This window comes from Cnephaeus nilssonii, assembly GCF_951640355.1.
Source record: "Cnephaeus nilssonii genome assembly, chromosome: 11".
Classification (NCBI taxonomy): domain Eukaryota; kingdom Metazoa; phylum Chordata; class Mammalia; order Chiroptera; family Vespertilionidae; genus Cnephaeus; species Cnephaeus nilssonii.
Genome location: NC_137082.1, coordinates 83,734,308 through 83,762,003, shown reverse-complemented (window position 1 = coordinate 83,762,003; position 27,696 = coordinate 83,734,308). Strand labels below are relative to the sequence as shown.

General features: G+C 39.2%; 1 protein-coding gene across 2 annotated transcripts in view; it reads left to right on the top strand.

The window, feature by feature from the left end:
• The window catches only part of DYM (dymeclin), a 238,356-nt gene that overhangs the window by 132,221 nt on the left and 78,439 nt on the right, over positions 1-27,696 (top strand). Inside the window, exon 14 of one of the 2 annotated variants that reach the window (XM_079784586.1) lies at positions 16,567-16,731. The exons of the other annotated variant lie outside the window; for it this stretch is intronic. Coding sequence (XP_079640712.1) covers positions 16,567-16,731 — 165 coding nt within the window. The remainder of the gene's footprint in view (positions 1-16,566; positions 16,732-27,696) is intronic. 2 annotated transcript variants of the gene reach the window in all.

Below are 27,696 nucleotides of genomic sequence, written 5' to 3'. Positions count from 1 at the left end.
GCAGGCCTTCGAGGGCTGAGAAGGAGGCTGTGTTCCAGGAAGTCTGCATTAGTTTCCTTTAGCTGCTGTAACAAGTTTCCATAGACGTAACTGCCTAAAACAACACAAATATATCACCTCACAGTTTTGTGGGTCAGAAATCTGGCTAGGTTCATGTGGTTTCCCTGTTCCAGGCTTCACAAGTCCAAAACTGAAGTTGTTGACCTGCTGGGCTCTTAGCAGGACACTCTGGGAAGAATCTGCTTCCAGGTTCCTGGTTGTTGGTTTAATCTAGTTCCATGTGATGGTATAATTTAGGTCCCTGTTGCCGGGGACACAGCTGGGGGCTGCTCTTAGCTCCTAGAAGCCTCTCTCTCATCCTCGCACATGGGTTCCTACATCTCAAAGCCCAGGGGCACGTCAGGTGCTTGGAATCTCTCTGATTTATTCTTTTGCCACTTATCTCTGACTCTAGCCAGAGGAAGTTCTCTGCTCTTAAGGGCTCATGTGATTAGATTGTGCAAATCTGGGTAGTTTAGGATAATCTCCCTATTTTACTGTAAGATCTTTTGTCTTAATTACTTCTTCAGATTCCCTTTTGACTTGTAACGTTTTCACAGGTTGCAGGGATTAGGGCATGGGCATTTTTGGATAAACCCCTTTCACTGTACCTCCACGATCTTCCTTGTTAAGGTCGCGTCAGCATCTGGGTTCAAGCCACAGGATTGAGGAGGAGATAAGAATAAAAGGCAAGGCGAGGCAAGGCACCCAGTGACTATTAAGGAAGATTTCCAGAGGCTGCCAAGGGATACTTAAATCTAGTAAGTGAGAACTTAGTCCCGGGACCACATTTAGCAGCGTTGGAAGCTGAGAAATGTCATTTTTATTCACTGCAGTCATGTGTCCTGAAGAATCCGTTAGTATAGAAATAGATCACTGGGCACAACCAACGGTCCCTGCCCCACCAAGTGCATTTTTTTCTAATCATTGGAAAACAAGAAACCAAAGTTGATTACAGTAGTACAGCTACTGTAATGTGGCGTGCACCAGCAATGGTTTCCCGGGCAAGTTAAAGGCGCTTAGGGGCAGATTGAAGAGAAATCCTTAAATAAGCAGTGTAACTGGACACCAGCGCACACGTGTCTGTATCTAGAGAGCTTCTAGCCTTGATTTGTGCTATTCTTGTGTACCTGGCACAGTCCTTTTACAGGCTAGATTCTAGTAAATATTTTTGGAATGAATTAAAATGTTATTGATGTGGTATTTGGAGTGAGATCAGCTATTTCATTAAACTATTTAAAAATCAACTTTTCTGTGAAAGGTGTATTCTTGGATGTTGTATTGAATCTGAACTAGAAACTAGTTTTTGTATGATACGGGTATTTAATTCCTACAACATCTAAATATTTTATCTACTGGAAGAAATGTGAAAATGCAGTTTAGGAATAAGAAATTCATCTTCAGCCCAGTAGACTTCCCATGTGGTCTACTGTAATATAAGACAGAGTGGTTCACTGTACAAAGTACTATAGGAAGGTGGAAAGGGATGTAATTCTAACTTAGAATAAAATGGAGGCCTATATGAAGTACATGGCATTTAATCAAGATCTTAAAGGATGAATAACATTTCAACAGCTAGAGGTAGGGCCGTGGTCAGCAAACTGCGGCTCTTTGGCCCCTTGAGTGTGGCTCTTCCGACAAAATACCATGGCCTGGGCGAGTCTATTTTGAAGAAGTGGCGTTAGAAGAAGTTTAAGTTTTAAAAATTTGGCTCTCAAAAAGAAATTTCAATCGTTGTACTGTTGATATTTGGCTCTGTTGACTAATGAGTTTGCCGACCACTGAAGGGGAATATGAAAATCACAGGTGTAACTGAAAAACATCAATGGGCTGGCAAGGAAGAAGAATTTAGAAAAGAATATAGAAGTGCCTGTTATAGAAGCTTTACTCTTCTGTATCAGTGAGTGTTTACTTCTGAAGTTTTCTGGTCTGCAGCCTCGTTCCTTTTCCTGTTAGCAGAAATAAAATCGGATACAGACACTGTCCGTTTTAGGTGTGTTGATGTGGCCTCTTCAAGACTCTGACCTAGGTTCTTCTGGTAACTGTCCATTCTGAATATGCTAGTACAGCGTGAGACATTTTAATGGCTGTTGAGGTCATTAGAGTTGGATCTGCACTGCCACTAACTCAAAGGACAGATACAAATAGATTCACCCCGCCCTGCTGTTCTGCAAAATGGCATGCTGATGCTAATGAATAAAAGGGGTGTGGTAGCTATTTCCTGCATTTCAGTGTTTCACAAAGAACAGTGTAACTGCAACCTACATTTCCCCTTAACCTGGGGAAGGACTAACATAACTGAAGCCATTCCGCAGTGGCTGCAGACCTTTGGAGGCGCCATAGAACGGTGAAGCATTCAATAGGTCCCTCCCAAGTCCAAGATTCTACGACTCTGATTTTGGTTGGGTTCCCCTGCAGGTCTCTTGTTCACCTTGGTGATGGCAGCAGGAGCAGCGGGCTCTCAGGCCATCGCACTCCTCCCAGAGCAGCTCTGCTCTGCTGTTCCCTGTTTTCCATGTTGCACTTTCACATCAGATTTCATTTGAAGAAAGGATTCCACTGCTTTAAATACATGCATACGTATATGCCGACATGAATAGATAACTAGCGTGAAAATTAGAAAACACTTCTGTAATGATGACATAGTGAGGTTGATCTTCATGTTTCTTGAGCTTCTCAAAAGTCAGTGTATTGTTCTAAGGTTTTACATCTAAAAGATGGGCATTGTACATTAGAATCAGAGCATTATTTCAGTATCATTAGTGAAGTCAGTTTTTAAAAATAGATTGAGAGGTTCATTTGGTTATTTCAACTGTTCATTCTCTTATACAATAGTGTCCCTTATCCGCAGTCAACCGTGGTCTGAAAATATAAAATGGAAAATTTCAGGAATAAACAATTCATGTTTTAAATGGCATGCCATTCTCGGTAGCGTGATGAAGTCTCGCACTATCCTGCTCCGTCGCACCTGGGACATGAGTCATCCCTTTGTCCAGCATAGCCACACCGTGTATGCTGCCTGCCCATTAGTCACCTAGTAGCTGCATCATGTACAAAACCGCTTACGTCGTTCACCTCACTTCCTCTTACCATGTACAATGAGATACTTTGAGAGAGAAGCCACATTCATGTAACTTTTATTATAGCGTTATGAGTATTCTACTTTATTATTGTTGTTAATAATAAAACTTATGCATAAAACTTTTACTGTGGCTAATTTGTAAATTAAACTTTACCATAGGTGTGTACATATAGAAAAAAATAGTGTACATAGGGTTCAATACTATCCGCAATTTCAGGCATCTACTGGGGATCTTGGAACAGAAGATGGGGAACTACTATATTTGTAATGTATAAACATTCTCTTTTGATTATGTGTATTTCTACTTGTAGGTATTGAGTTTTTCAAGTTGGTTCTGTTATTTCTCTATTGTTCTCTGCCTTCTACAGAATTTTATCTAACAAATAGAATGTAGATTCTTATGGCGACAATCTGTTTTATTAATTATAAGGCGTATGTCTCGGGCTACCAAACCAAGTATAATGAGTGTTTTGAATTAAATATTTAGTGTTTCATTGACTATTTCCTCCAACTTCCATTAAGACCTCTAGAAATAATGCTGCACTAATAAGCCTTTTGTTTGTTTTGGGCCAATACACATATTGATGTGGAATGAGCTATTGCTGTAGTGCTTAGGGTGTGGTAAACTTTTCTTGATAACTTATCTTCACTTTAGTATAGTTTATTTTGGGTGAGAAGTCATGTTTCTGTCATTGCAGGAAACACTTCGTTTTGTTCCCTTATATCTGGTGGTAGTATTGTTTTGAGGGTAGTAAGAAATTTTTGATGATGGCATGGAATAAAGTGTAAAAGTGTGCAGAGATTATAAAGGGCTTTATATTAGCGGTTTTTACTAAGACAAATCGTCTGTGTTTGAACAGGATGTATAGAATTAAGTTTAGACTTTTAACCTCATTTTCTTCTTCCCTTGAATACATTTGGTTTATTTGAGTAGCACAGGCTAATGTTTCCCCATAGGTGAGTAGTATTTTTAATTTTTTAGGACAGTTAAGAATTTTGTTTTATTATATGCAGAACATTTCCCTTTTCAGCGTAGAGTCCTTTGGATTGACAAACACATGTACTTGTATATTACCATCATAACCACAATAAAGCAAGTTTCATCTCCCTGAAGAGTCCCCTGCAACTCTATAGTCACACCCTTCCAGCCACCCGAGCCCCAGACTATTCCTCTAGTTCTTTTCTTTTCCAGATTGTCACATAGATGAAATCATATAATACGTAGTCTTTTGAGTCTAGAAATTTATTCATATTGTTGTGTGTATTGTTCCTTTTTTTATTACAGAGTAGTAGTCCATTGTATAGATACCACAGTTTATTTATCCATTTACCAGTTGAAGAACATTCGAATTGTTTTAATTTAGGGGCAGTTGTGCATAAAACGGCTGTACTTATTTGTATAGAAAATCTTATGAACCATAACTTTTCATTTCTCTTGGGTAAATGTCTAGAAGTAGTGATTTGGGGTCATATGGTAACCTCTTCCAGAGGGACTGTTAGCATTTTGCACCCCCAGAATTCCTGTTACTCTGCATCCTCACCAACAGTTAGTATTGTCTTTTTGTAAAAGCCATTCTAATAGATATGTAGTGGTATCTCATTGAGCTTTTAATTTGTATTTCCCTAATTACTAGTAATGGTGAGGATCTTTTCATCTGCTCTTTTGCCATCCATATAAGTTCTTTGGTGAAATATCTATTCATACCTTTTGTCCTTATATTGGGTTATTTATTTTTTACTTTTGAGAGTTCTTTATGTATTTTGGATACAAGTCCTTTTGCAGGTATGTGTCTTGCAAAGCCAGTCGGGGACTTGTCTTTGTAACATTATCTTTCAAAGAGCAGAAATCTTTTATTTGGGGGCAGACCAATTTATCAATTTTTTCTTTTATGAATTATACTTTTGATATCTACTGAAGAACTCTTTGCCTAACCCAAAGCCACAAAAATCTCCTTCTATGTTTTCTTCCAGAAGTTTTATAGTTTTAGATTTTACCGTTAGGCCTGTAATTCATTTTGAGTTACTTTTTGTGTGGTACAAAGTATGAATCAATGTTCATTTTTTTGTACATGGATTTCTACTTATTTCAGCAACATTTGTCAAAAAGATTATCCTTTCTCCATTGAATTTGGCTATTGTAGCCACACTGGTGGTTGACTTTCTAAAAAAGAATTTGATCAAAAGAGCAATGATAAAATTGGAAAACATTTGAACTCCTTGCCCCCTTTTTTGAGAGGTTGACCTCATCTGTACAGAACATTGTAAAACTTTCTCCCCTCTGGTTGTACTGCCGAGCTTCAGCCAGTAACTTGAAGGGGACATGAGCATCCTTGTCCTACTCCACTCGTCTCTCCTCCAGATTCTGCTCTGATGGTGGTCTGTCTTGAGATGGTTACCATCTGAAACATAGAAGCCACAACTGCAAATTATTAAAGCCACATTTTTACCTTTATAAATCAATTTAATGTTTAAATAATAAATTATAAACATCAAAGGGGTTTTTTAGTGAAAAATGATGCTGCAAACAGCCAGAATCACTTGGATTTAAAAGAAGTCAGCACCTAGACACAGTTGAAGTGTGAGGGAAAAAATGTTCTTTTTTCTGGAAGATAAAAATTTGTGCAGCAGATTTTGATTATACCACATGTACAGTAAGTCCTCACTTAACATTGTGGAAAGGTTCTGTGACTTTAAGCAAAAACTACGTGTCCTAAAACCAGGTTTACCCTAGACTAATTGATATAAACAAGAGTTAAGTTCATCTCATCAACATTATAACATATATCATTGAATGAAGGAGCATTATTTTTCAGGTACCTGTGTGTAAGTCTTGACATTTTAGAGATGATTAGGGCCCTTTGTTTCTTTATGTAAGTTACTAGAGGCCCGGTGCACGGAATTCGTGCACGGGTGCAGTCCCTAGGCCTGGCCAGCGATCAAAGCACGAGCGTCTGGCATGGAAGGGCAGGTCCCAGCTGACCTCTGGGCCCTGGGCAGCACCTGGTCCCCCAGGCCCTAATGCGCCCCCCTCTGCCTGAGTCATTGGGCCCCCGCCACCACCGCTGGTTGCCGTCTATGGGGTGATCGGCAGGGCAATTGGGCCCCCACCCGGCTCCCTCAGCTGGTCGCCATCTGTGGGGCAATTGGCTGGGCAATCGGGCCCCACTCACACCCGCCTTGGCCTGGCGCCGCCCGCTCACCTGCTCCACCATCCTGCCGCTCACGGGGCCCATCAGGGCCGGCAGCGCCTCCACTGCCGCCCGCTGCCAGTGCCATGTCGCCGACGCCCACCAGGTTCCGCGCTGCCCCCGGGTGGTCAGTGCACATCATAGTGAGCAGTCGAACTCCCGGTCGAGGGGACAATTTGCATATTAGGCTTTTATTATATAGGATAGTTATATCACAAGTTCTTGGAAGCTACAGAAGTGCTCTAAGAAGACATCAAGAATACTAAAAAGGTATGGTTTGAATGTGAAGGAACATTTTTGGAAAATCTGCTTCTGATTCTGCTTTGTTCTAATACTCTTCTTCATGAGTACCATCAAGCCAGAGGTTATACCAGAGTATTTTTAGTTATTCTTCCAGTTCCTCTTTCAGGTCTCAGCTTAGCTGTCACTTCCTCTGAGACCCTTTTTTCCTGTCTTCTCATTTAGGTTTGAGTCTCCACTCTCCATCACCCCACCCTCTGCCATGCATTCATGGCATTTTTAATAGTATGCTGTGCCGTAACTAACTCTTTACTTCTCTTCCTATTAGACCAGACAGTCCTGGGGCTTCTGAGCAGGGACACAGATCATAGACAAACAGAAGACCTAGGGGACTAATAAGTGGAAGGGAGACCTGTAAGGTGATAGTGACAGGAAGCTTCTTTAAGCTGGCTGGCCAGAGCAGTCTTCTTTAAGGAGGTGTGAGGTATTGCAGGTCATTTGTTTCTAGGGATAGAGTAATTGTTTCTTTTGTAATATAAATTAGAATGGATTCAGAGTTAACCTGTGTACACCCCTTTCATTCTTCTGCAGCCTGTATGCTCTCTAAATTGGGAAGGAAAAGACAGGTTGAGCCAGCTCCTTGGGAGCTGTACACAGGAGTCTGTTAAGAAAGTATTGCATCTGTTGACTAGTGTTTTGGTGTCAGGAAAACGGTTGAGAACGGCTAGATGATGTTTAAGTTCTCTTCCTTTTTTGAGTCCTTCATTTTAAGTAATGATGAAATTGAAACAAGCAGAAAGGCCCGTCCATGCTGCTGTTCTCAGCTGCCAACCCAGTGTCTCCCCATCATCTAGTCCACTCGCCTCAGCCCGAGAGCCACTGAGCCCACAGGGAAGGAGTCGATAACGTCATAATGACTGCACCACGTCATGTTCACGTCATTTCCAATTGAGTAGACACATCTTGCCCACTTCATTATTTCCTAGAGCTGCGGTAATAAAGCACCACAAACTGGGAGCTGAAAGCAATGGGAACATTGGCAAGCAGTCCGAAACCAAGATGTGGCAAAGCCACGCCGCCTCTGAAACTTGCTGAGGAGACTGTTCCTGCCCTCTCAGCTCCCGGGGTTCCTGGCGGTCCTTGCTGTTCCTTGGCTTGTAGAGGCGTCGCTCTAACCTTTGCTTCCATCATCACATGGCTGCCTTCGCTCTGTGTGTTTCTTCTGTCTCTGTGTCTCTTATAAAGACACCAGTCATATTGGATTAAGTGCCCACCCTACTCCAGTGTAACTTCATCTTAATTTATTATGTCTGCACAACCCCATTTCTAAATGAGATTATATCAGAAGTACTGTGGGTTAAGACTTCAACATACCTTTTGGGGTGATACAATTCCTACTTAATATTTTTCTCCTGATACTTAATTGTCCACAGAACTCCCTTCTGTCCCTATTGTTACACTTCCCATTGTCATAGATTATTTTGTCAGTAAGTATATGGAATTATGATATGTCTGAGGTTGTTTTCTTATCACTTAATATTTAGTATGCTTATATCTTAAGTCTTCAACTAGATTATAAACTGCTTGATGGGTAACCATTGGGTAATTTTCTTATAGATTACAGTAGAGGCCTGTTGCACGAAATTTGTGCACTTGCGGGGGGGGGGTTGGTCCCTCAACCCAGCCTGTGCCCTCTCACAGTCCAGGAGCCCGCGGGTGATGTCCAACTGATGTCCTAAGCCATCAATTGAACATCCTCTGTGCTGCCACGGAGGCGGGAGAGGCTCCCGCCTCCGCCACTGCACTCGCTAGCGGTGAGCCCGGCTTCTGGCTCAGTGACCACCAGGGAGCAGCTCCTGCATTGAGCGTCTGCCCCCTGATGGTCAGTGTGCGTCATAGCGACCAGTCGTTCCACTGTTTGGTGGATTTGCATATTAGCCTTTTATTATATAGGATACCAAATAAAGATGGGAGAGTCAGAGAACTAATAGCTGTTTATTCAGATGCTAGATAAATAAGCACTTGTGTCCCTTTCGTCATGATATAGGTCTTCCTTGTACCCTGTTTTCTCCTTCTGCGATGGTCACAAAAAAGGCACCCTGGCTTGTCTGTGTTTCCACAGTAAACTCCTCCCCCCTCCCTTTCTTTCATAAGGCACCTCGTTCCAGAGGTTGCCGATTGTTGCTGATTTGGATCCAAAATAAAGTAATTCATAGAATGAATGAAGTGATAGCTAGTAAAGGCCTTCAGAACCATTTCAGGGTGGCTAGTTTTGAGGTTAGAAAATAGGAAGAAAATAGGAAGTTTTTGTTTGGTTGGAATGGTTGAGGTGATTAAAACGATTGGATCTTGTGTGCTTTTGCAAAGTAGACAAATCATGGGATTCTTTTAAGATTTTTAAAAAATAGCAGTTAAGGCCTTAGAGAGAAATTATTGTGTAAGTTCCTGTTGCCAGTGATTTATAGCCCTTTGCTCACTCTTAAGGAAGGAAGTAATTTTGTGTTTATGGTTATGACTCTGAATCCCAGCCCAGCCTACAGTGTGGTTGTCAGTGTAGAATAAATGCATAGAAACTCTGACAAACAAGAAAACTCATGGAGTGTTGAATACGGGACATTCATTTTTGTCAGGTTTACTCTAGAGAATCAATAACTATTTTCCTTTCTCAATACCAGGTATGGTGCTGAGTGCTAGGGAAACAAAAATAAAAATTCAAGATCTGCCCTCACAGAGGTTGTGGTTGAGAGGGCAGATAGAAACAAAGACAACTGCATATACAACTTGTTGGCAAGTAAGCACAAGACACAGTAGGACCCAGAAGGGAAGGCAGCAGATGTGCCTGAAGCGAGCGGGAAAGCCTCATGGAAGAGTCACACTTAACAAATGGAGGAGGAAAAGTTTGCCAGAAGGACAAGGAGATGAAATGAGCATCTCCAATTAGTTGGCAGCAGGTGCAAAGACCGAGAAGCAAAAGAATGCCTGGCCTGTCCATTCCCCCAGGGAAAGGTGTCCTAGTGTGTCTGTCAGTCACTATGGTTGAAAGGCTGATAACTTCAGTTGGGCTGATGAGAGCATTGAGCTGGGGAGACCAAGATCAGACTTTTCATCTCCACCCACCTCAACAGTGAGCTTCAGTTTCACAGTGACCACATTCCTGTAACAGACAGCACTGAATCCTGGCCTGCAGCTCACAGATGTGGGTTTAGCGTGTGTCACCACACCCATGTGGGTGAAAGGGTGAGGGAGTGGGGATGTTTCAGTGTATATCCAGGACCACATCTGAAAAATTACTCTGAGATGGTCTTCTGGTGATGAGTTATTAGCATTAGAAGAACACTTGCTCTTCTTCTAATGACCTCAATAGATTTTCAAGTCTTCAGATTGTGTAAAATATTTTGTCTCATGTGTATTTTTCCAGCTCTGCTGTAGAAAGGATATGACGTAAATATTTAATCAGTCTTAGCAGAATTGGCCCTTTTTCATGGTTCCAGATTATCTAACTTCACTGATGTAATATTTGCGGCATGTATGTTGAAGAATCAAGACTCAGAACTTAAATTTTTCAGAAGAATTTTATAATGGCTATAAATCTTTCTGTGCCTTTTTGTCCAGGGGGGGTTTGTAAATTATAATGACTTTAGAAGTGAGCAAGCTTTTTGATGGTCATAAAATGTGCTGAATATGCTACTTTATACCTATATATTAGTAAAATATATTTGTATTTTATACCTATATATTTTCCTCACATTCGTAGTGTTTATACCCCATATTATTCAGTGTAGAAAGATGTGTGTAGACTGAGCAACACTTTTCAATCTAGTTTATAGTCATCATTAATGTCCCCCAAAGACTAGATTTTTAAAAACAAGTCTCTTAGTTTCTCCAGATGTGTAAAAGTGAAATTTAAAATTTTAGGCTGACTCTCTGTTGTTGATAGCTATTTCTGTAATGAGCATGTGCTTTAGGTCTTTTTTTTCCTTCCATCAACTCCACCTTCACTGGAACCAATTTGGCATCCTTCTATGGGAGTCATCATTTTAATGTGTGCTCTGTCAATCCACCACTTCCCTTGCACAAGAAGGAACATAATGACATATTGAAAGGCTTCTTTTAAAATACAAATTGTAAACAAATCCAATCAAGAAATTATTTTCAAGTAAATTTTCTCATGAAATTCCTGTTAGTGATTTTTTCCTTCTAACTCTTAAGTTCATGCAAAGAAAGTGTTAGAAAGGAACTTGGAAGGAATGTCTGAAACCTTGCTTATTAGGCCAGACGTAGAGCAGACAGCATCATGCTATTAACACACTGAACTACAACTTCAAGCCATATAGCATAACTGTGCATTGCTGGGAAGCAAGCCAGTTCTGCATTGCTGCGTGGCCATGTTGGGCATTTGCAAGCATATGTCTGTGATGGAGAGCCACGGCAACATTCCTTTTAAATAGTTGCTTTGTTCAAAGTCAAAAGATATTTTTTATACATATGCTATGTAGAAAGTGAGGCTGGTGATATTGATATGTTTATCCATACTATAATATCTATATATATAAAAACCTAAGTGACTGCTTGACCATTCAACTGGTAGCTATGATGTGCACTGACAACCAGGGGGCAGACTCTCAATGCACGGGCATGGAAACATGGAACAGACTGATGAATCTCAGAGGGGAGGGGGGAGGGCAGGAAGAGATTAACCAAAGATTTTATATGCATACTAGAGGCCCAGTGCATGGATTCGTGCACTGGTGGCATCTCTCGGCCTGGCCTGTGGGGATCGGGCTGAAACTGGCAGTCTGACATCCCCTGAGGGGTCCCGGATTGCGAGAGGGCACAGTCCAGGCCAAGGGACCCCACTGGTGCATGAATCCGTGCACCGGGCCTCTGGTATAGATTATAACATCATCCTATATAATAAAGAGCTAATATGCTAATTAGATCGAACAGCACAACAGTCGTCCTAACGACCTCCCAGACGAAGCCAGGGCTGCGAGGGCCAGCCAAGGCTGCGAGGACTGAACCCCTTGCATGAATTTCGTGCATCGGGCCTCTAGTCTTTAAAAATAAAAGACAGTGGTACATTTAATGAGTACCATGTAAATTTTCATCTGCTTAATCTAATATTTTTAGGTATCTGGTACGTATTACCCTGACTGTTTACCAAACTTAAAGACATTAATTTCCAAGTGCCTTGTTCCCTTTACTTTGGTAGTATATGAAAATCAGTGCTTTAAACTACTTTGTTTTCTATAAAGTGGAAAATGAGATTTTATAAAGTAAACTATGATCAGGTCTTCAAAGGCAAGTTGATGTTCTCAGAAACATTCTTGGAAATAAAGTTTGTCCCTAAAAGAAAATATGACTAATCCTATACATACTATCAAATTTATATCTGATTACAACAAATATTTTAAAATCAGTAAGCAAATAATTTGACAAAAACATTGTGAAACTATTATCTAAAATATTTGGCTTTTAAGTTTCTATTAATGTTAAAGTATTTATTGATACACTTATATCCCAAAATAAGTAGCTAATTTAGGATGAAAGTACTTACTGGGAGATTTTTAAATCAACAAAGGATTTGATTAAATTTCAAGCATTAATGACAGTAAAAATTCTAATGGATTAAAATGTTATATGTTACAAATCTAGGGAATTTTCTTATTTTGAATTTCTTTAATAACAGAGAAAACAAATCACAGAAAAGTTTATATTGTAACCTTTTATCGTTAAAGAGGCCCTTTTTTATTGTTATTGCAATCTCTGTTCCTTTCTAGACCTGGCAATGGGATATTAGGTCATTTCATCCCCTCTGAGCGAGTACGGGATTGTTCCGTTCAATGTATTTTCCAGGGCTGGGGCCAGTCTGTTAATCCTTTATACTAGAGATTCCCAGGATCTTCATTGCTGGCAATAGATTTAGCTCCAGGAAAAATGGCTTCAGCTGCCAGTGAGTTAAACGATTCAAGGGTTGTGCTTCCACCACTGTGTGTAGTTTCCTGACGTTCATCCCAGCTCTCCCTGTGCTTATTTTCTTGGAGAGCCTTGGGTAGCCACACTGTATTGGAAGTTTTATGCTGTGTAAAACTGTGTGTGAGCTATTTTATAAATTTTTTTGGTTTGCACAAATCCCTCCTGGAAACTTAATGATATTTAATGCATGTAAATGAGCTAATCAGTGGAATTAAGGATAAGTCTTATATCTGGGGTTGTGTTTTAATGAATGGTATTTTTTGAAGTTTCTAACAAAAAAGACTCTTGGTCAGTGATGACTTCAACATTGCTAAATCCAGTGGTCATTTTCCATCTTACTTGCCCTCTTAATTGTATTTAATACTGTTAACTAGTCTTTCCTCAAAGCAATCTCATCTTGGTTTCTTGTTTTATTTATTTTTTGGCCACTCCTCAAAATTCTATGCAGATTTATCTTCCTCCATCTAGATTTATGAAACTGTTCAGTGCTGGTCTTTCTCAAGGTTACCCCTAGACTCCCTTCCTTCTCTACTCCTTCTGTTGGTGATCTCAGCCACTGCCATCGATTCAACGTACATCTCCAGGCCAGACCCATCCTCACACTCCTGAGCCCGCTTTGCCCAGTCAGATGCTTGATGATCATCTTTTGAGTTTCTCAGAGTCATCTCAAAGTCAACATGTCCAAAATGCAAATCTCGCCCTTCCCCAGCTCTCCCCACTGCTCTTTCCTGTTCCCTGCCTCAGTGAATGACATCACCTTGTATGCAAGCCAAAACCTGGGAATCAATTCATACGTCTGTTCTTCTTCCAATACCATGCACTGTTCTTGTGACAGCCTTATGTATTTTAATAACACAGTTAAATTCCTCCTGATTACTTTTTCTCAGAGTCTTCTTGGCTCTTTTACTTATTTCTTCTTCTACACAGGAGCCCAACACTTGCACTACATGAATCTGGGGCATAGGGATAATATGAATGGGCTTAGGGGCCCTCTGAGGATCTTGAAATTTTATATAAAATTTTGTGTGTATATGACTTGGTACATTTTTCTGAAGGAGATCCATATCTTTTATTAGTGTTTAAATTGGACACTTAAAATAAAAGAAATCTAGAACCACTTTAAGAGAGTTACATTTTCAAAATCAAACGTTCCTATTGGAACTTTGAATCTTTGGAGGATAATGGCATCCTCTATAATATTTTGACATTTCATCCAAAAACATGCTGGTATCTCTCCATTTATTCAAGACTTCTTTTATGCCTAATTGTAAATTTTTATAATTTTCTTGACATTGGTTCTAAACATTTATTATTAATTTAATTTCTTGGTGTTTTATATCAACCAGTGAATCTGGTAACAAGCTTTTTCTAAAAAAAAGAAAACAGGAAGATTGGAAAGGAATACATGGAATATTTTAGATAGTCCATAAATTTAACCTGCTCATCATAATCTCATGGTTTTCTTTTCTTTTTTTTTTATGTTTGTTAAGCACATACATAAGAAAATAAATTAGGCAAAAGTTGCTCTGGAAATGTTGTAATTTTATCATCAAAGTGCTGTAAACTACGTTATTAGGAAGCCTAACTCTGGGATTGTTGTTTTTAAGCATCGTTCTTTGCTTGTGGTTTTTTGGATGTTTTACAGAATTAAATGTTGTTCTAGGAAAGAACATTTTCATACTTTACTTTGGTGAAGCATAACCAGATCAAGTAACGTTTCAGAACCATACATTGCACAATCTTGGGCATTTTCATGTAAAAAGGTACTAAAGAGATTTTATTTTTTATAAAAATGCAACTCTTAAGTAACAGTGACTGTTTTTTATGGGCTAACTCCAGACCACATTTGCTTACTTCCCACGCTGTAGCTTTTCTGATAGCTTAAGCTTTAAGTATAGAGATCAGAATGACAGTTTAGGACTCTAGATTTCAATCCTATAATCTTAAAATGGATATTATTCAGTTTTCTTTATGTTTTAGATGAAAATTAAATGAGTTTTTGATGTTTTTATATTGTATTTTTTTAAACTTTTATCTTGAAATTGTAGATTTATAAAAATAGTGTAAAGATTTTTCACTTACCATATTTGCTGTAACATGTCTATTTTTTGAAACATTTGAGAATAAGTTTATAGACATGATGTACCTTTAACCATCAAGAATTTCAGTGTGTACTTCTTAAAAACAAGGACATTTATCATAATCAGGAAATTAACATTGAGAAAGTACTATTGACTAATCTGCAAGCACTCAAATTTTGTCATTTGCCCCACTCATTTTTTTCCTAGGGAAAAATGCCTTTTTACCACCACCACCACCCTCCCCCCAAGTCTGGGATCCAGTCCCAGAATCACACATTAAATTTAGTTGTCCTCTTTGTCTCCTTTAATCCAAACAGTTCCTCAGTCTTGGTCTTTCAGAATTTGAAGAACACAGAGCGGGCGGTTGGTTGGTTGGTTGGTTGGTTGGTTGGTTGGTTGGTAAAATGCCCCTCAACTTGGATTCGTTTGATGATTCCTCAGGCTTAGAGGGAAGCTCTGCTGTGATCAGATCAGGAGACACATGATGTCCGCTTTGCTGTTGGTACTTTTAACTGAGCGTTTGTTTAAGATGATGGTCACGCACATTCTTAAAGAACACCGTTTTTATGTTTTCTTAAGTTTGTTTTCCTTTGGTGGGTTGAGTCCTGGAGTCCTTTCCAGGACTCATTTAAAATATCTATTTATAGAGTTAGGAAGCCTCAGGGCCTGAGCATGACAGAATTGTTGGTGGACAGGATAGTCAACATGTCACTTATTATCTTTATTTTGCAATTTTACTATTTTTTATAGGGACATTGTGAGCCCTGATTTTAATTACCACAGTAGAATATGGGGTCAGAAAAATAACTATGTCATAAAAGTGAAAGTGTTTTTTCAAATTTCTTCATATATTTATGGCTGAAAAGCATAACAAAAAGTTCTTAATTAGTGATTTTTTTATTTTTATTTTTTACTGTCTCAATGGTTTTGCCTCTTCTAGAATGTCACAGAGTTGCAATCATACAGTATGTAGCCTTTTCAGATGGGCTTCATTCACCTAGCAATATGCATGTAAGGTTCCTCTGTGTCTTTTCATGGCTTGATAGCTCATTTCTTTTTAGCTTTGAATAATACTCCATTGTGGGGATGTACCACACTTGATTTACCCATTCACATACTGAAGGACATGTTGGTTGCTTATAGTTTGTCAATTATGAATAAAGCTGCTATCAACATTCATGTGCAGGTTTTTATGTCAACATACATTTTCAATTCATTTGGGTCAATACCAAGGAGCATGATTGCTGGGTCATATGGTGAGAGTATTTTTAGTTTTGTAAGAAAACCAGAACTCTTCCAAAGTGGCTGTACCGCTTTGCCTCCCCACCAGCAGCGAACGAGAGTTCCTGTTGCTCCACCTCCTCACCTGCATTTGGTGTTGGCAGTGTTCCAGATTTTGGCCATTCTAATGGGTGTGCAGCGCTGTCTTGTTGTTTTCATTTGTATTTCCTTCATAACGTGTGATGTGGAGCATCTTTTCATATGCTTATTTGCCATCCCGTATATCTTCTTTGGTGAGGTGTCTGGTTAGGTCAGTGGTCGGCAAACTCATTAGTCAACAGAGCCAAATATCAACAGTACAACGATTGAAATTTCTTTTGAGAGCCAGAATTTTTAAACTTAAAACTTATTCTAACGCCACTTCTTCAAAATAGACTTGCCCAGGCCGTGGTATTTTGTGGAAGAGCCACACTCAAGGGGCCAAAGAGCCGCATGTGGCTCGTGAGCCGTGGTTTGCCGACTACTGGGTTAGGTATTTTGCCCCTTTTTTAATTATGTTGTTCATTTTCTTTCTTTTTTTCCTTTTTATATTCTCTTTTAACAGCTGTTTGTTTGTTTTTTCCCCTTTGGGCACCATCTAGTGAAAATACACAAAGCTTTGAGGACATTGAGAATGATTTATTTTTTCAAAGGAAAACTCCTTTCTTTCTGTTTTTCTCCTTTTACCCTTGTCTTTCAGTTATACCTGCCGCCACTTGCGGAGATATGTTTATGTGTTGGACAAACTGTATTTCCCCCACTCTCACTGTTCTACGCTTCAGCATTGCTTCTCGAGCTTCAGTGACAATGGAGAGGAACTCTTGTCTTTAACTTGCTCTCACATTCTCAGATCCTATGCTTCCAGGTTATTAACCTCTGCTGTCCATTTTCTGCATGCTGCATGCTGTGTATGACTGGTAATTGCATGTTTAAATGGGACACGCCAATTAAATGATTGAAGAGGAAATTTATATTTGAAATGATACTAATTCTTTAAAACAATAGCTGGGATTTGTTTGCTTACAAATGTCTTCTTAAGTACTTTATAGTATGTTTCATGGGAGAGAGAAAAGCTTTCAACCACAGAGTTGTCATGTCAACTTGAAAGAGCTTTTCTGTACTTTGCTCCATTTGGGTTTAATTTGTAATAGTTGGGAGTGCTCTGGTTTGTATATGAAATAGACTCTACAGTTAATTGCATATGAATTTTGAGTTCTCTCTCTTGCTCTGCAAGCACATCTGAGAGCTGGCTGTGAGGTTCCACCCGAGTTTCTATCGAGGCTCATTCAGCTAAGCAGATGTGATTTTATAAGAAGGTAGAAATTAGCCATTGGGATTTTATATTTCTCACTCATTTTATTTACACAAAGAGTAGGTATAAAGTCAACAATTTGCAGCGTGTCATGGGTGAATGTGGATTAAACATAATGATGGTAAGAGTAGTAAGAAAGAGGGAAGCCAGCGATCTCAAGTATCAGAAAAAATTTGCACCTGCTGTTCAGTGTGTATCATGCTTCAGCATAGAGGGGCAGTATGACATTACTGCTTTGTACTTTGTAGTTGACATTTTAACACACATTTTCTATAAATCGGAGGTGACTTATGCTAGCATGATACTATTGGGCCTAAGATAGGAGAAATCAGGAAAAGTTTAGTGTTGATCATCCCCTTTTAATGGTGTCACTTCTTAGAGTTACTATTAACTCGGGGCTTTGGTTTGTTGCTGCCTGATGCTAGAAAGCTGAGAGAACATTGGCAGTGCTTTACAGTTATTCTCTAACACGTAGCGATTAGAAACAGTATGTTCTCTTGTTATAAAATTAAGCAGGTAGGGGCATAGAACTCAGAACCTATTGAAAATTGTGGATCTTCTTTTCAAAAGGCAAAAATAGAAGAAGTTGTTTCTAAATTCAGAGTTTACATGCAACTGCTATAAAAGAGACTGAAAAGGTGAGCTGGTATGCCCATATGTAAGATAAAAAATGGCGGAAAATAGTGGATTGCTATAAAGAAATAACTACCCAAAGTCACCAAAATGTTAATATCTTGGAATTTATCCTAAGGAAAGAACTCAACTTAAGGAAAAAATTATATTTAGGAACAAAATAAAGAAATGATCGAGTAAACTATATTTTCTCAACTCAATGGAATATCATGCAGCCATTAAAAATCCTATATATATATATATAAAAGCCCAAGTGACCGTCACAACTGAAACAACCGAACAGATGACCGAACAGGCTGCAGAGGGCTACCAGGCCGGCAGGGGGGTTAGTGAGGGCCGACCAAATGACTGAGCAGCAGGCTGAGGGGATGATCAGGCTGGCAGGGGGGTTAGTGAGGGACGACCAAACGACTGAGCAGCAGGCTGCAGGGGGCGACCAGGCCGGCAGGGGGGTTAGTGAGGGCCGACCAAACGACTGAGCAGTAGGTTCATGGGGTGACCAGGCTGGCAGAAGGGGCAGTGAGGGGCGACCAAACGACTGAGCAGCAGGCTGCGTGGGGCGACCAGGCCGGCAGCGGGGGCAGTTGGGGTGACCAGGCCGGTTGGGGGGGGCAGTAAGAGGTGACCAGGCTGGCAGGGGAGGCAGTTAGGGGTGACCAGGCCAGTGGGGGGTGGGCAGTTGGAGGTGATCAGGCCAGCAGGGGGGGCAGTTAGGGGCTATCAGGCAGGCAGGCAGGTGAGCAGTTAGGAGCCAGTGCTCCCGGATTGTGAGAGGGATGTCCAGCTGCCGGTTTAGGCCCGATCCCCAGGATCAGGCCTAAACCGGCAGCTGGACATACACCGAGGGGTCCCAGATTGGAGAGGGTGCAGGCTGGGCTGAGGGGACCTCCCCCCCACATGAATTTCATGCACCAAGCCTCTAGTATAATAATAAAAGGGTAATATGCAAATTGACTGAATGGTGGAACGACCAGTTGCTGTGACGTGCACTGACCACCAGGGGAAGATGCTCAATGCAGAAGCTGCCCCCTAGTGGTCAGTGCACTCCCACAGGGGGAGCACCGCTCAGCCACAAGCCAGGCTGATGGCTGGCGAGTGAGCGGCAGTGACGGCAGCCCTAAGGATGTCCAACTGACGGCTCCCAGACTGCTAAAGGGTGCAGGCTGAGGGGACCCCTCCCCCCAAGTGCACGAATCTCATGCACCGGGCTTCTAGTATTATATAGAGAAAAAAATAAGTAGAAATATGGAAAACATTGGATAAGTGTAAAAAGTATATAGTGCTATTAAGCCAAATGTATGAAATTATATCCATACGGACAAGAACTAGATAATGTATAAAATAGTTGTGGAGTATTAGTAAAATATACATGACATTTCTTCTTTAAGTAATTTTAAGTTTATTTTTTAGGCATTTAAAAGCATTGTACACATTTAAATGATAAGTTTCTCCTCTCCCTTTCCTTGGCCCTCCCTTCGCTGCCCAAGTTCAATATATGTTTTTGCCTTTTCCCTCCTTCCAACATAATGTAGTACCATTTTATTAATCGGCAAAGAGCTGAAATGACTAATGGGAATCTTCTGATCTGTGGCACCAGAAGATTTTTTCCCATGGCTTATTTTAGAATTTTTATAAATTCTTTTCTCTTTCTTTTTAACTGAATAGGTCTATAATTCTAAGTGAGCACAACATTAAATCTTTCTCTAAACTGTGGCACTTTCAAATTTAGGAGTGTTTTTTACCTATGTGGTATGTCTTGTGGTTTAACAAATCACATCGGGTGCCATTTTTTTGCTCTGAAAGGATTGCATCTTCAGTCTAAACTAAGACAGTGCTCAATGAGTTTTCTTAAAAAGAGTTTTTAAATATTGTTAGAACAGCCTTGTCATAGTATATGCCGCTCACTAAATCTGTATTGAATAAATATTTGAAGCCAGAGTAATAATTTTTCATGTGATACTGTCTTAATAATTCTGTTGTGGCTATGTGCTTTATTGATTTCGGTGCCACTTCTGTGGCATGAAATGAAATGTATTATCCCGCTTAAACCATTATGGTTTCCTTTTGAGTTACTTATTCACTACTCGATTCTGTCATCAAGCTTCTTCCATTTTCTGTACTGTGTTCAGTCTGAAGATTTACTACTTTACTACTCAGTGCCATATAAGTCAAAATAGGACAGGTAAATCCAGATCAGAAAACTTGGGAAGAATAAACAATAGGCAATTAATGTTTTTTATGTATTCACTATGTTTCTTGGTTTGGGGATTTGGGGTTTTATTTTTCCATCTCAAGAATTACAGGATGAATCACTACTGTGTGTTCTGTGGAAGGGAGGAGGGCAAAGCTTGACAAACCTGGTCTTTGCTGGGTCTCAGCTGAGGTGGACAGCTTTGCCCCGCCCCCTTCTCTTGGCACATGTGACAAGCATGTTGCTGGCTTTCTTCCCACCTTTTTTGCATTTCTTTGTGGGCTCGATTGCTTTAAACATTAGAATTCCTTCAAGTTTGATCCTAGGGTCTTCTCTTTTTACTGAAATTCTCACCTTAGGCATTTTCATCTCTTTCTGTGACTTTACTTGTCACCCATGTGCCAAATGCTTCCCAAATTGATAACTCCAGCTGAAATTCTGAGCTCAGTCCCATATTGTCAGCTGCTGTCATTTGCCTTCATGTTAACATCACCACTCAGACCTCTCACAGGCCCCATCTCTCAGGTGAACTCTTAACCTTTCTCCACAAACCTTTTCTTTCAGTCTCCTCAGTCAGCGGTGTCTCTATCCATCAGGTTGCCTGTGCTCATCACATAAGAATCATCAATATTTTCTCTCCCCCCCCTCCCCCACTTCCATCCTCATTCTATCCATTTCAGTTCTGGATCCAAAATGTAAATGGAATCTCTCCTTCTCTCTGTTCCTGTTGCCAGCCCCTCTCCCTCAGATCACCCTTACCTCAGACCTGGACTGTGAAAGCCTCCCGTCCTGTTCACACCTCCCTCCCATCACTCCCACTCCTAACTCCTCATCTAGCAAGCATCTTCAGATCGTGGAAATCACATGGTCTCTTCCTTGCTTAAAATCCTCCAGTGGCTCCCCTCTGCCCTCAGGGTGGTACATTCTCGAGCTCACAAGTTATCTTTTCCTGGATTTGCTGACCCCTTTTCCATCTTAGAGCTTTTTACATGTTCTTTCCTGTCTAGATTGTTCTTTTCCCTGCTCTGTATTTCTTACCCTTGTTAATTCCTCAGACAGGTTTCCCCTTCTCCCCAAACCTATTGTTACACTTAATATGATGTTTTGTCTCACACACATGTCCTTTCTTTTTCTGTCTCTCTCCTAGAGTAGACGTAAACCCACAAGGGCAGAAAATGTGGGTTTTTTCAATCCACCAATCCCTAGCACCTATGCAATACTTAGATTCACAGTAGGTGCTTCATATTTGCTGAGACTGAATGGTTTTTAGATTATTACAGGTAATTTTTTGCAGGCTTTCTTAGTCTAATAACCCACTTCTTCAGAGGGTTACTTGACCAGAAACTGTAAGATGGCAATCCTGTTAAAATGCTACTACACCTCAAAATAGCATCCAAAATAGGATCATTAGATAATGAAGTATTCTGGTTATAGTTTCCATAGATACCTAGTAAAATTGCCTGGCAAAGGAAGGCTCTTTAATTCTTGAATATATAGAATTGCATTTCTTTTGTCTCTCAGCTAAGTATTTTATAAATTTTCCACTTTTTTTTGGATTTCTATGGTAAACCATAACCATCAAAGCAATTTCAGCATGCTTTGAAAGATGCCTCATAAAAATACAAAAATAACATTTCCTATGGCCACTCTAAATAAGCAGAAGAAATTCAGAGGGAAAAGTAAAATTATTTTACATTAAATTTGCCTCTTGAAATTTAAATACAATACTGGAAAATTAGTTATAAATAGGTTTTTTTGCATAAATAAATTATGGAAGCTAGCAGCTGTAATAGTAGTAACAGAATGAAATTTTAGAAATTTAGATAAGAATTAAGAAAGTATATCACTGTATGTATTAAAAATTTTAATGCACTTTTTTAAAATCCAAAATTACCTAGTGGAGAAGCATACAAATTTATTATACTATACCCAGTTGGCAATGTTTAGTAAAATATTTTCAGTATCTATATATATAAAAGCCTAAGTGACCATTATGACCAGACAATGCTCAATGAAGGAGCTGCCCCCTGGTGGTCAGTGCGCTCCCACAGCCAACCTCCCTTGGCCAGCCAACCTACTGCCATCCCTCCCCCTGGCCAGCCACCCCAATCGGGACTTGGTGAGACAGCCCCGATTGGCCCCAATGGCCCGCCAGGCTGAGGGACCCCACCCATGCACGAATTTGTGCACCAGGCCTCTAGTGTTACCTATTAGAATATTGGTAAGGTTTATAGTATTGAAAACCAACAGTAACATGAAAACCCGACTCAAAGTAAATGCTGCACTGCCCTGCCATAGTGATTTGCACTGAAATGTCACTGAGTTATATTGTACAATTTGTTGGCCAAAGGGAAGAAATTTAGATCAAATCAATAAATATGTATAACAAAAGATACTTATTAAGTAAATTTTAATGTGCAAAAAAGATATGGGAATTTTGACATATAGAAATAAAATAAGAAAGAAATAATATAATCTTAGGAAACAACGATATGAAATTCTTATTTGATCCCCAAAAAAATGGTACTGGATCTAGATTTCATTGGTAAAGGAGGCACTCAAGTCTTAGCTGATGTACCTGTGGGTATATAAAAGTAACCAAAGTTCCTGAAGAACAACACCCTAAATAACAAAATTAAAATTTCTTACGAAGTTTAGACTATGTATGGAGGATTTGGAATGGATACAAAGTTCTTCCAATTGGATGCTGTTCCCCTCAGGCTTCCATTTGCAGGGAATTTCATGTACATATTCAGACATGCAGACTTGCATAACTGCTTATTATAGAAATATTCTTGGTAACTAAATGTCTAACAGACTTAAACATACAGCGTTTCCCGTATATGGAAGAAAAGTGATTCCACCCACTCTCCATGCCTTGGCACGTCATGATGCCAGCCTTTACATTTATTTGACTTCCAGAATTTAAATAGGCGGTGATGTAAATCAGAAGTTAATGTTTCACCTACTAGCACTAAGTAACTAAATCATCATGCTCAGGATGAGAAAAGTAAATCTTTTCAATTTGGTCAAAGTAGGAATGGCATTTACTCTAATCCTATCCCTCTGGGTTAGATAGACAATGAAATGATTTATTTCTATATTGCAAAAGAGGAGGAAGCAAAGAAGAATAGAGAGAAGCTAAATGGTTTGGCAAAGAGCACACAAGCTGGAAGTAGAATCCAAGTTTCTGGAGTTCCTGCTCTGATCAAAGTTTCATCTTATTGAATGTCACAGCATTATGATGTGAGATAAATGCATCTTCCCATACGTGTGCTTAAGGAATTATTCTCAACGGCTAGCTGCTTTTTTTTTTTTTAATTTCACATATTGAGACTTTAAAATTTCATTTCAATCCTGTTACCTTTTAAATCTCCATCTTACAGATTTGAGCTGGAATGGGAATTGAAGAGTTACTAATTTTCTTGGGCATTTTCTATGCACATTCGTATATCGATCTTAAACTAGAGTCAGATATGCTCCAAGAGATTGCTTGTTTCACACAACAGCTCTACAAACTAGCTTCTATAAGAGGCAGGTCATTAAAAATTAAATTTTAAATGAACTTTAGATGTACTGTATAGATTTCCTAAAGGCTGTGTATTAGAGAGAGCATACATATAATTTTCTTTGTCCAGTAGTGATGATAATAGCTAATATTTATTGAGCTCTTACTCTGTAATGGACATTCTTTTCATTATTAACTATTTTTATTTTAATCCTCAAAGCAACTCTGTGAGATAGTTAATATTAATACCCCCATATTATAGATGAGGGAACTGATACACAGAATGATTTACAATACCTTGCTAGAAGACACCAAAGCAAGTATTAAAACCCAAATATTCTGGGTATAAAAGCCACACTTTTAACCTTATATTGCCTCCAAAGAAGCCTTTTAATAATAACATGATTTTATTAAATAACTTTGCCTTAAAATAATTTCAACCCACCTTAGAGCCAGCTATAAGCCTGATATTATTGATGATTATACATTGTTAACATTTGTGTTTAAATTATTGAACTTCTATTCTCTACTTACAATTTTAGTTGGAGATACTTTAAAAAACTGGCTAGACCTGACCTGTGTGGCTCAGTTGGTTGAGCATCATCCCATGTACCAAGAGGTCACCAGTTTAATTCCCAGTCAAGGCACATGGCAGGGTTGCAGGCCTGCTCCCTAGTGGTGGGCGTGCAGGAAGCAGCGGGTCAGTGTTTCTCTCTCTCTCTCTCCCCCTCTCCCTCTCTAAAATCAATAAAAACATTTAAAACAAAATAAAATTCAAAACTGGCTTCAATTTAAAATTGAATTGTAGACTATAGAAACAAGAAACTCAAAGCTGTATTATTTGGTCTAAATTCTATAGGTACCATTTCATTGGGTTTCTACACTCCCAACATGCAGTGTCTTTTTCAAAACCACCCATCCTTATAAAAGTTCACAGTGTTGTATCCCAAATGTCTAAGTTTGGTTTTAATTTTTTATATAGGTTTGATTTACCCCTTTCAAAGTAATAGTGGTTAAACACTATTCTTAAAAGGTTTTTAACCATCTTCCACAAAGTAAACATTGGCAAATTTTCACTGTTAACCCAAAGGATAAGTTTTATATTTTACTTACCACTGGGAAAAGAAAAAATGAGATCAATTAGCTACTGAATATAATTTCTAATAGTGACTAAAAGTCTCATGGATTCCTTGTCATTCCTCTCTTTAGTCACTAGCAATTGTGTCATTCTTCTAACTTAAAATAAACAAGTAAGCAGAAGCTACTCTAGGGGTTAGAAGTTACTATTGATATAGGTACGTTTTTATACAGATCACATTATAATAGACTTTTAAAATGTTATTTTTAAGTTTATTTTTTATGTGTTTAATGTTAATACTAGTAATTCCTTTTCTTAGGTGCATTTCTTTTCAAGTAGCACATACTATAAGTCAATAGGAAGCGCAAGTCCCTGTTTTCATTCTTGCTTTATCTTGTTTTGCATAACAACACAATACTCTAGCCGGCAAGATATTGAGGCAATGTGTTGTGATACCTAGTTTAAAGGAAAGAAAGCGTTTTTAAAAAATATATTTTATTGATTTTAGAGAGGAAGGGAGAGGGAGAGAGAGATAGAAACATCAATGATGAGAGAGAATCATTGATTGGCTGCCCCCTGCATGCCCCCTACTGGGGATCGAGCCCTCAACCCAGGCGTGTGCCCTTGGCTGGAATTGAACCTGGGACCCTTCAGTCCGCAGGTCGACGCTCTATCCATTGAGCCAAACCAGCTAGGGCAGGAAAGAAAGCTTTGATATTCATTAGTTTTAAAATATTCCTTTTCAAGAAGCACTGTCCCCTGATTTCTGTGACTAGAGCTAAGCAGCAAATGTAAGAGGTATCTAGGCTACCAAAATTTGCATAACTGTTGGTGTGACTGTGGCAAGTTTGTGGTATTTCCTGTTACTGTGGTCTAGAGAAACTTTATTTAATCCTCGCTGTCTGGTTTTCTAGTCCCTCCCTTCCCCCTGCAAATATAATAATGGTAATTGTAACCTGTTTGTACATTGAATCTGTACACATAAATAGCGTGTGGTTCCACTGAGAGATGACTCACCTGAGCTAGAATCATGGTATCACTCAGAGGCCTTACAGACCTGGAAGTGTAAGTCACTGCTGCATCTTTTCTTTAAGGGAGACCAAGTCAATCTGGCTTTAATTTGCAATGCCTTTTACTATCAAAATGTTGGTTGCTTTGTTCTGGTTTAGGGGGAATGCTACCCCAAACAGTACAATGACCTCTTAAAATTATTACTTAATAACTAACTCAGCTCTAATGTATCTGTAGCCTTAGATTTGAATTTGTTAGCACATGACTTAAATCACTGCTTTATATATATTGGGGAATGTACATACTTATTTGAGTCTATGTTCCTTAACTTTACAAATTAAAGTGAATAAGTAGTCACCTCAGAGGGTAATGTGGCTTTATTTGTTTACAACATGTGGAAATATGACATGCTTCCTCATAGCAAAACTGAAGAACTCACTTTCCCAATAATGTTGTGTTCTTTAGCATAAAGAAGCTTCTCAGTATTATCATGTTATTCCTGATCTGTTTCTGCAGGTGTTTGCTATGATTTTGTGTGTTTAGAGACGCCAATTTTCCCTCTTACATAATCAATTGACATTTCTTCTGATGACCTACAGTTATTTATCTTGCCTATTAATATTTGTTACTCAAATATTTTCCGAGTTTAGTTTTCACTGTAATATTTTTAGCTACATTATCTCTTTAAAATATCTTTTTGATGTTCTATTTCAGCTTTGAATTTTAATCCATTGCTTGTTTTAAACAAACCATGACGCTCGAAAACTACAGTGTTATCTAGAACTAATTATCTTCTTTGTTGAATATATAATTCTACTAAAAAACATAATACTTAGTGATGCAGGTGGTCGGGGATCTGGGGACCCTAAGGTCCATGACCAACTGTGGGTTCTTGGCTTCTTGCAGGAAAGAATTCAGACGTGAGCCAGCACGGAGTTTAAAGTGAAAGTGCGTTTATTAGGGAAGCGGTGAGACAGAGTGTGGGCTGCTGCACAGACAACAGCCTTCGAGTCAGTAAGGGTGAGCATTCAGGATCTTCCTGGGAAAGGGATGGAGATTTCTCCTAGGAGCTCCATTGACCACTGTGTCCTTATATGGGCTCTGCCCTGTCTCATTAATGAGATTTTATCACATTCGTTAGACTAAATCACTAGTCTTTGACCTAAAAGAGATGGCCTTTCACGAGCCACTTTGTTTTTCTAATTTTTCTCCATAGCAGATATCATTGTCCTTATTGTCAACAAGGACAGACAGACACAGTGCTCAGAATTGGGCAAGTTGTAAATGATAGAAGCAGTGTAAGACCAGTGTTCCAATTCATCAGTGTTCCCCGTGAGACTTGGAGTAATTTTTTTAGATTGTATATTCCCAATGACTATGGTCTTCCTTTTGACAATCAAATATCCACATCTGACTGTTTGTCCCTGTATCTGTACCATTTGAAAGCAGTGGTTGGATTTATAATTTTTTAGATCCCTCTGGATTATGCATTCCCTTTGGTTGTAGATATATCTAAAGTTCTACTTTTAAATTGTAAAGCTTGTCAGGATTCACATTCTTTTTGATGTGCTGAATATGGTGAACCTCACAGCAGTGTAATAACAAAAACATTTCAAATTTGAGCCTCACAGTGGTTAATCTGATGGATTCACTCTATAAATAGGACAGGTGGGTGGATGGGTGACCTCAGGTAGACTTCACTGATAAAGTGACTTTTAAAAAGTGATTTGAGGACAGATATTTGATGGATTAGTGGGCTGTTCCAAGTGAAGGGGGTTGCATGAAAAAAGATATAGGCAGGAGTAGGCGACAAAGACAAAAGGTTCATTTAGGAAAAAAGAATGGGGAATGGGACAGGGTGTGGGAGGAGATGAGATCAGACGTATGAATTGGAAAAGAGTTGTGGAGCCATTTGGAGACAGGAAAAAAGTTGTACTTTAAATGTTGAGAGTACCAACAATCTGATTAGAAGTGTGGTGAATTTATACCCCCTAAACGAAGCATGATAGCAGTTTAGTATGTTCCATCATTTAATAAGAAAGACAGTGAATGGGCAGAATAAAAAATGAAGTTATTATTAAGTAGATGACCATAAAA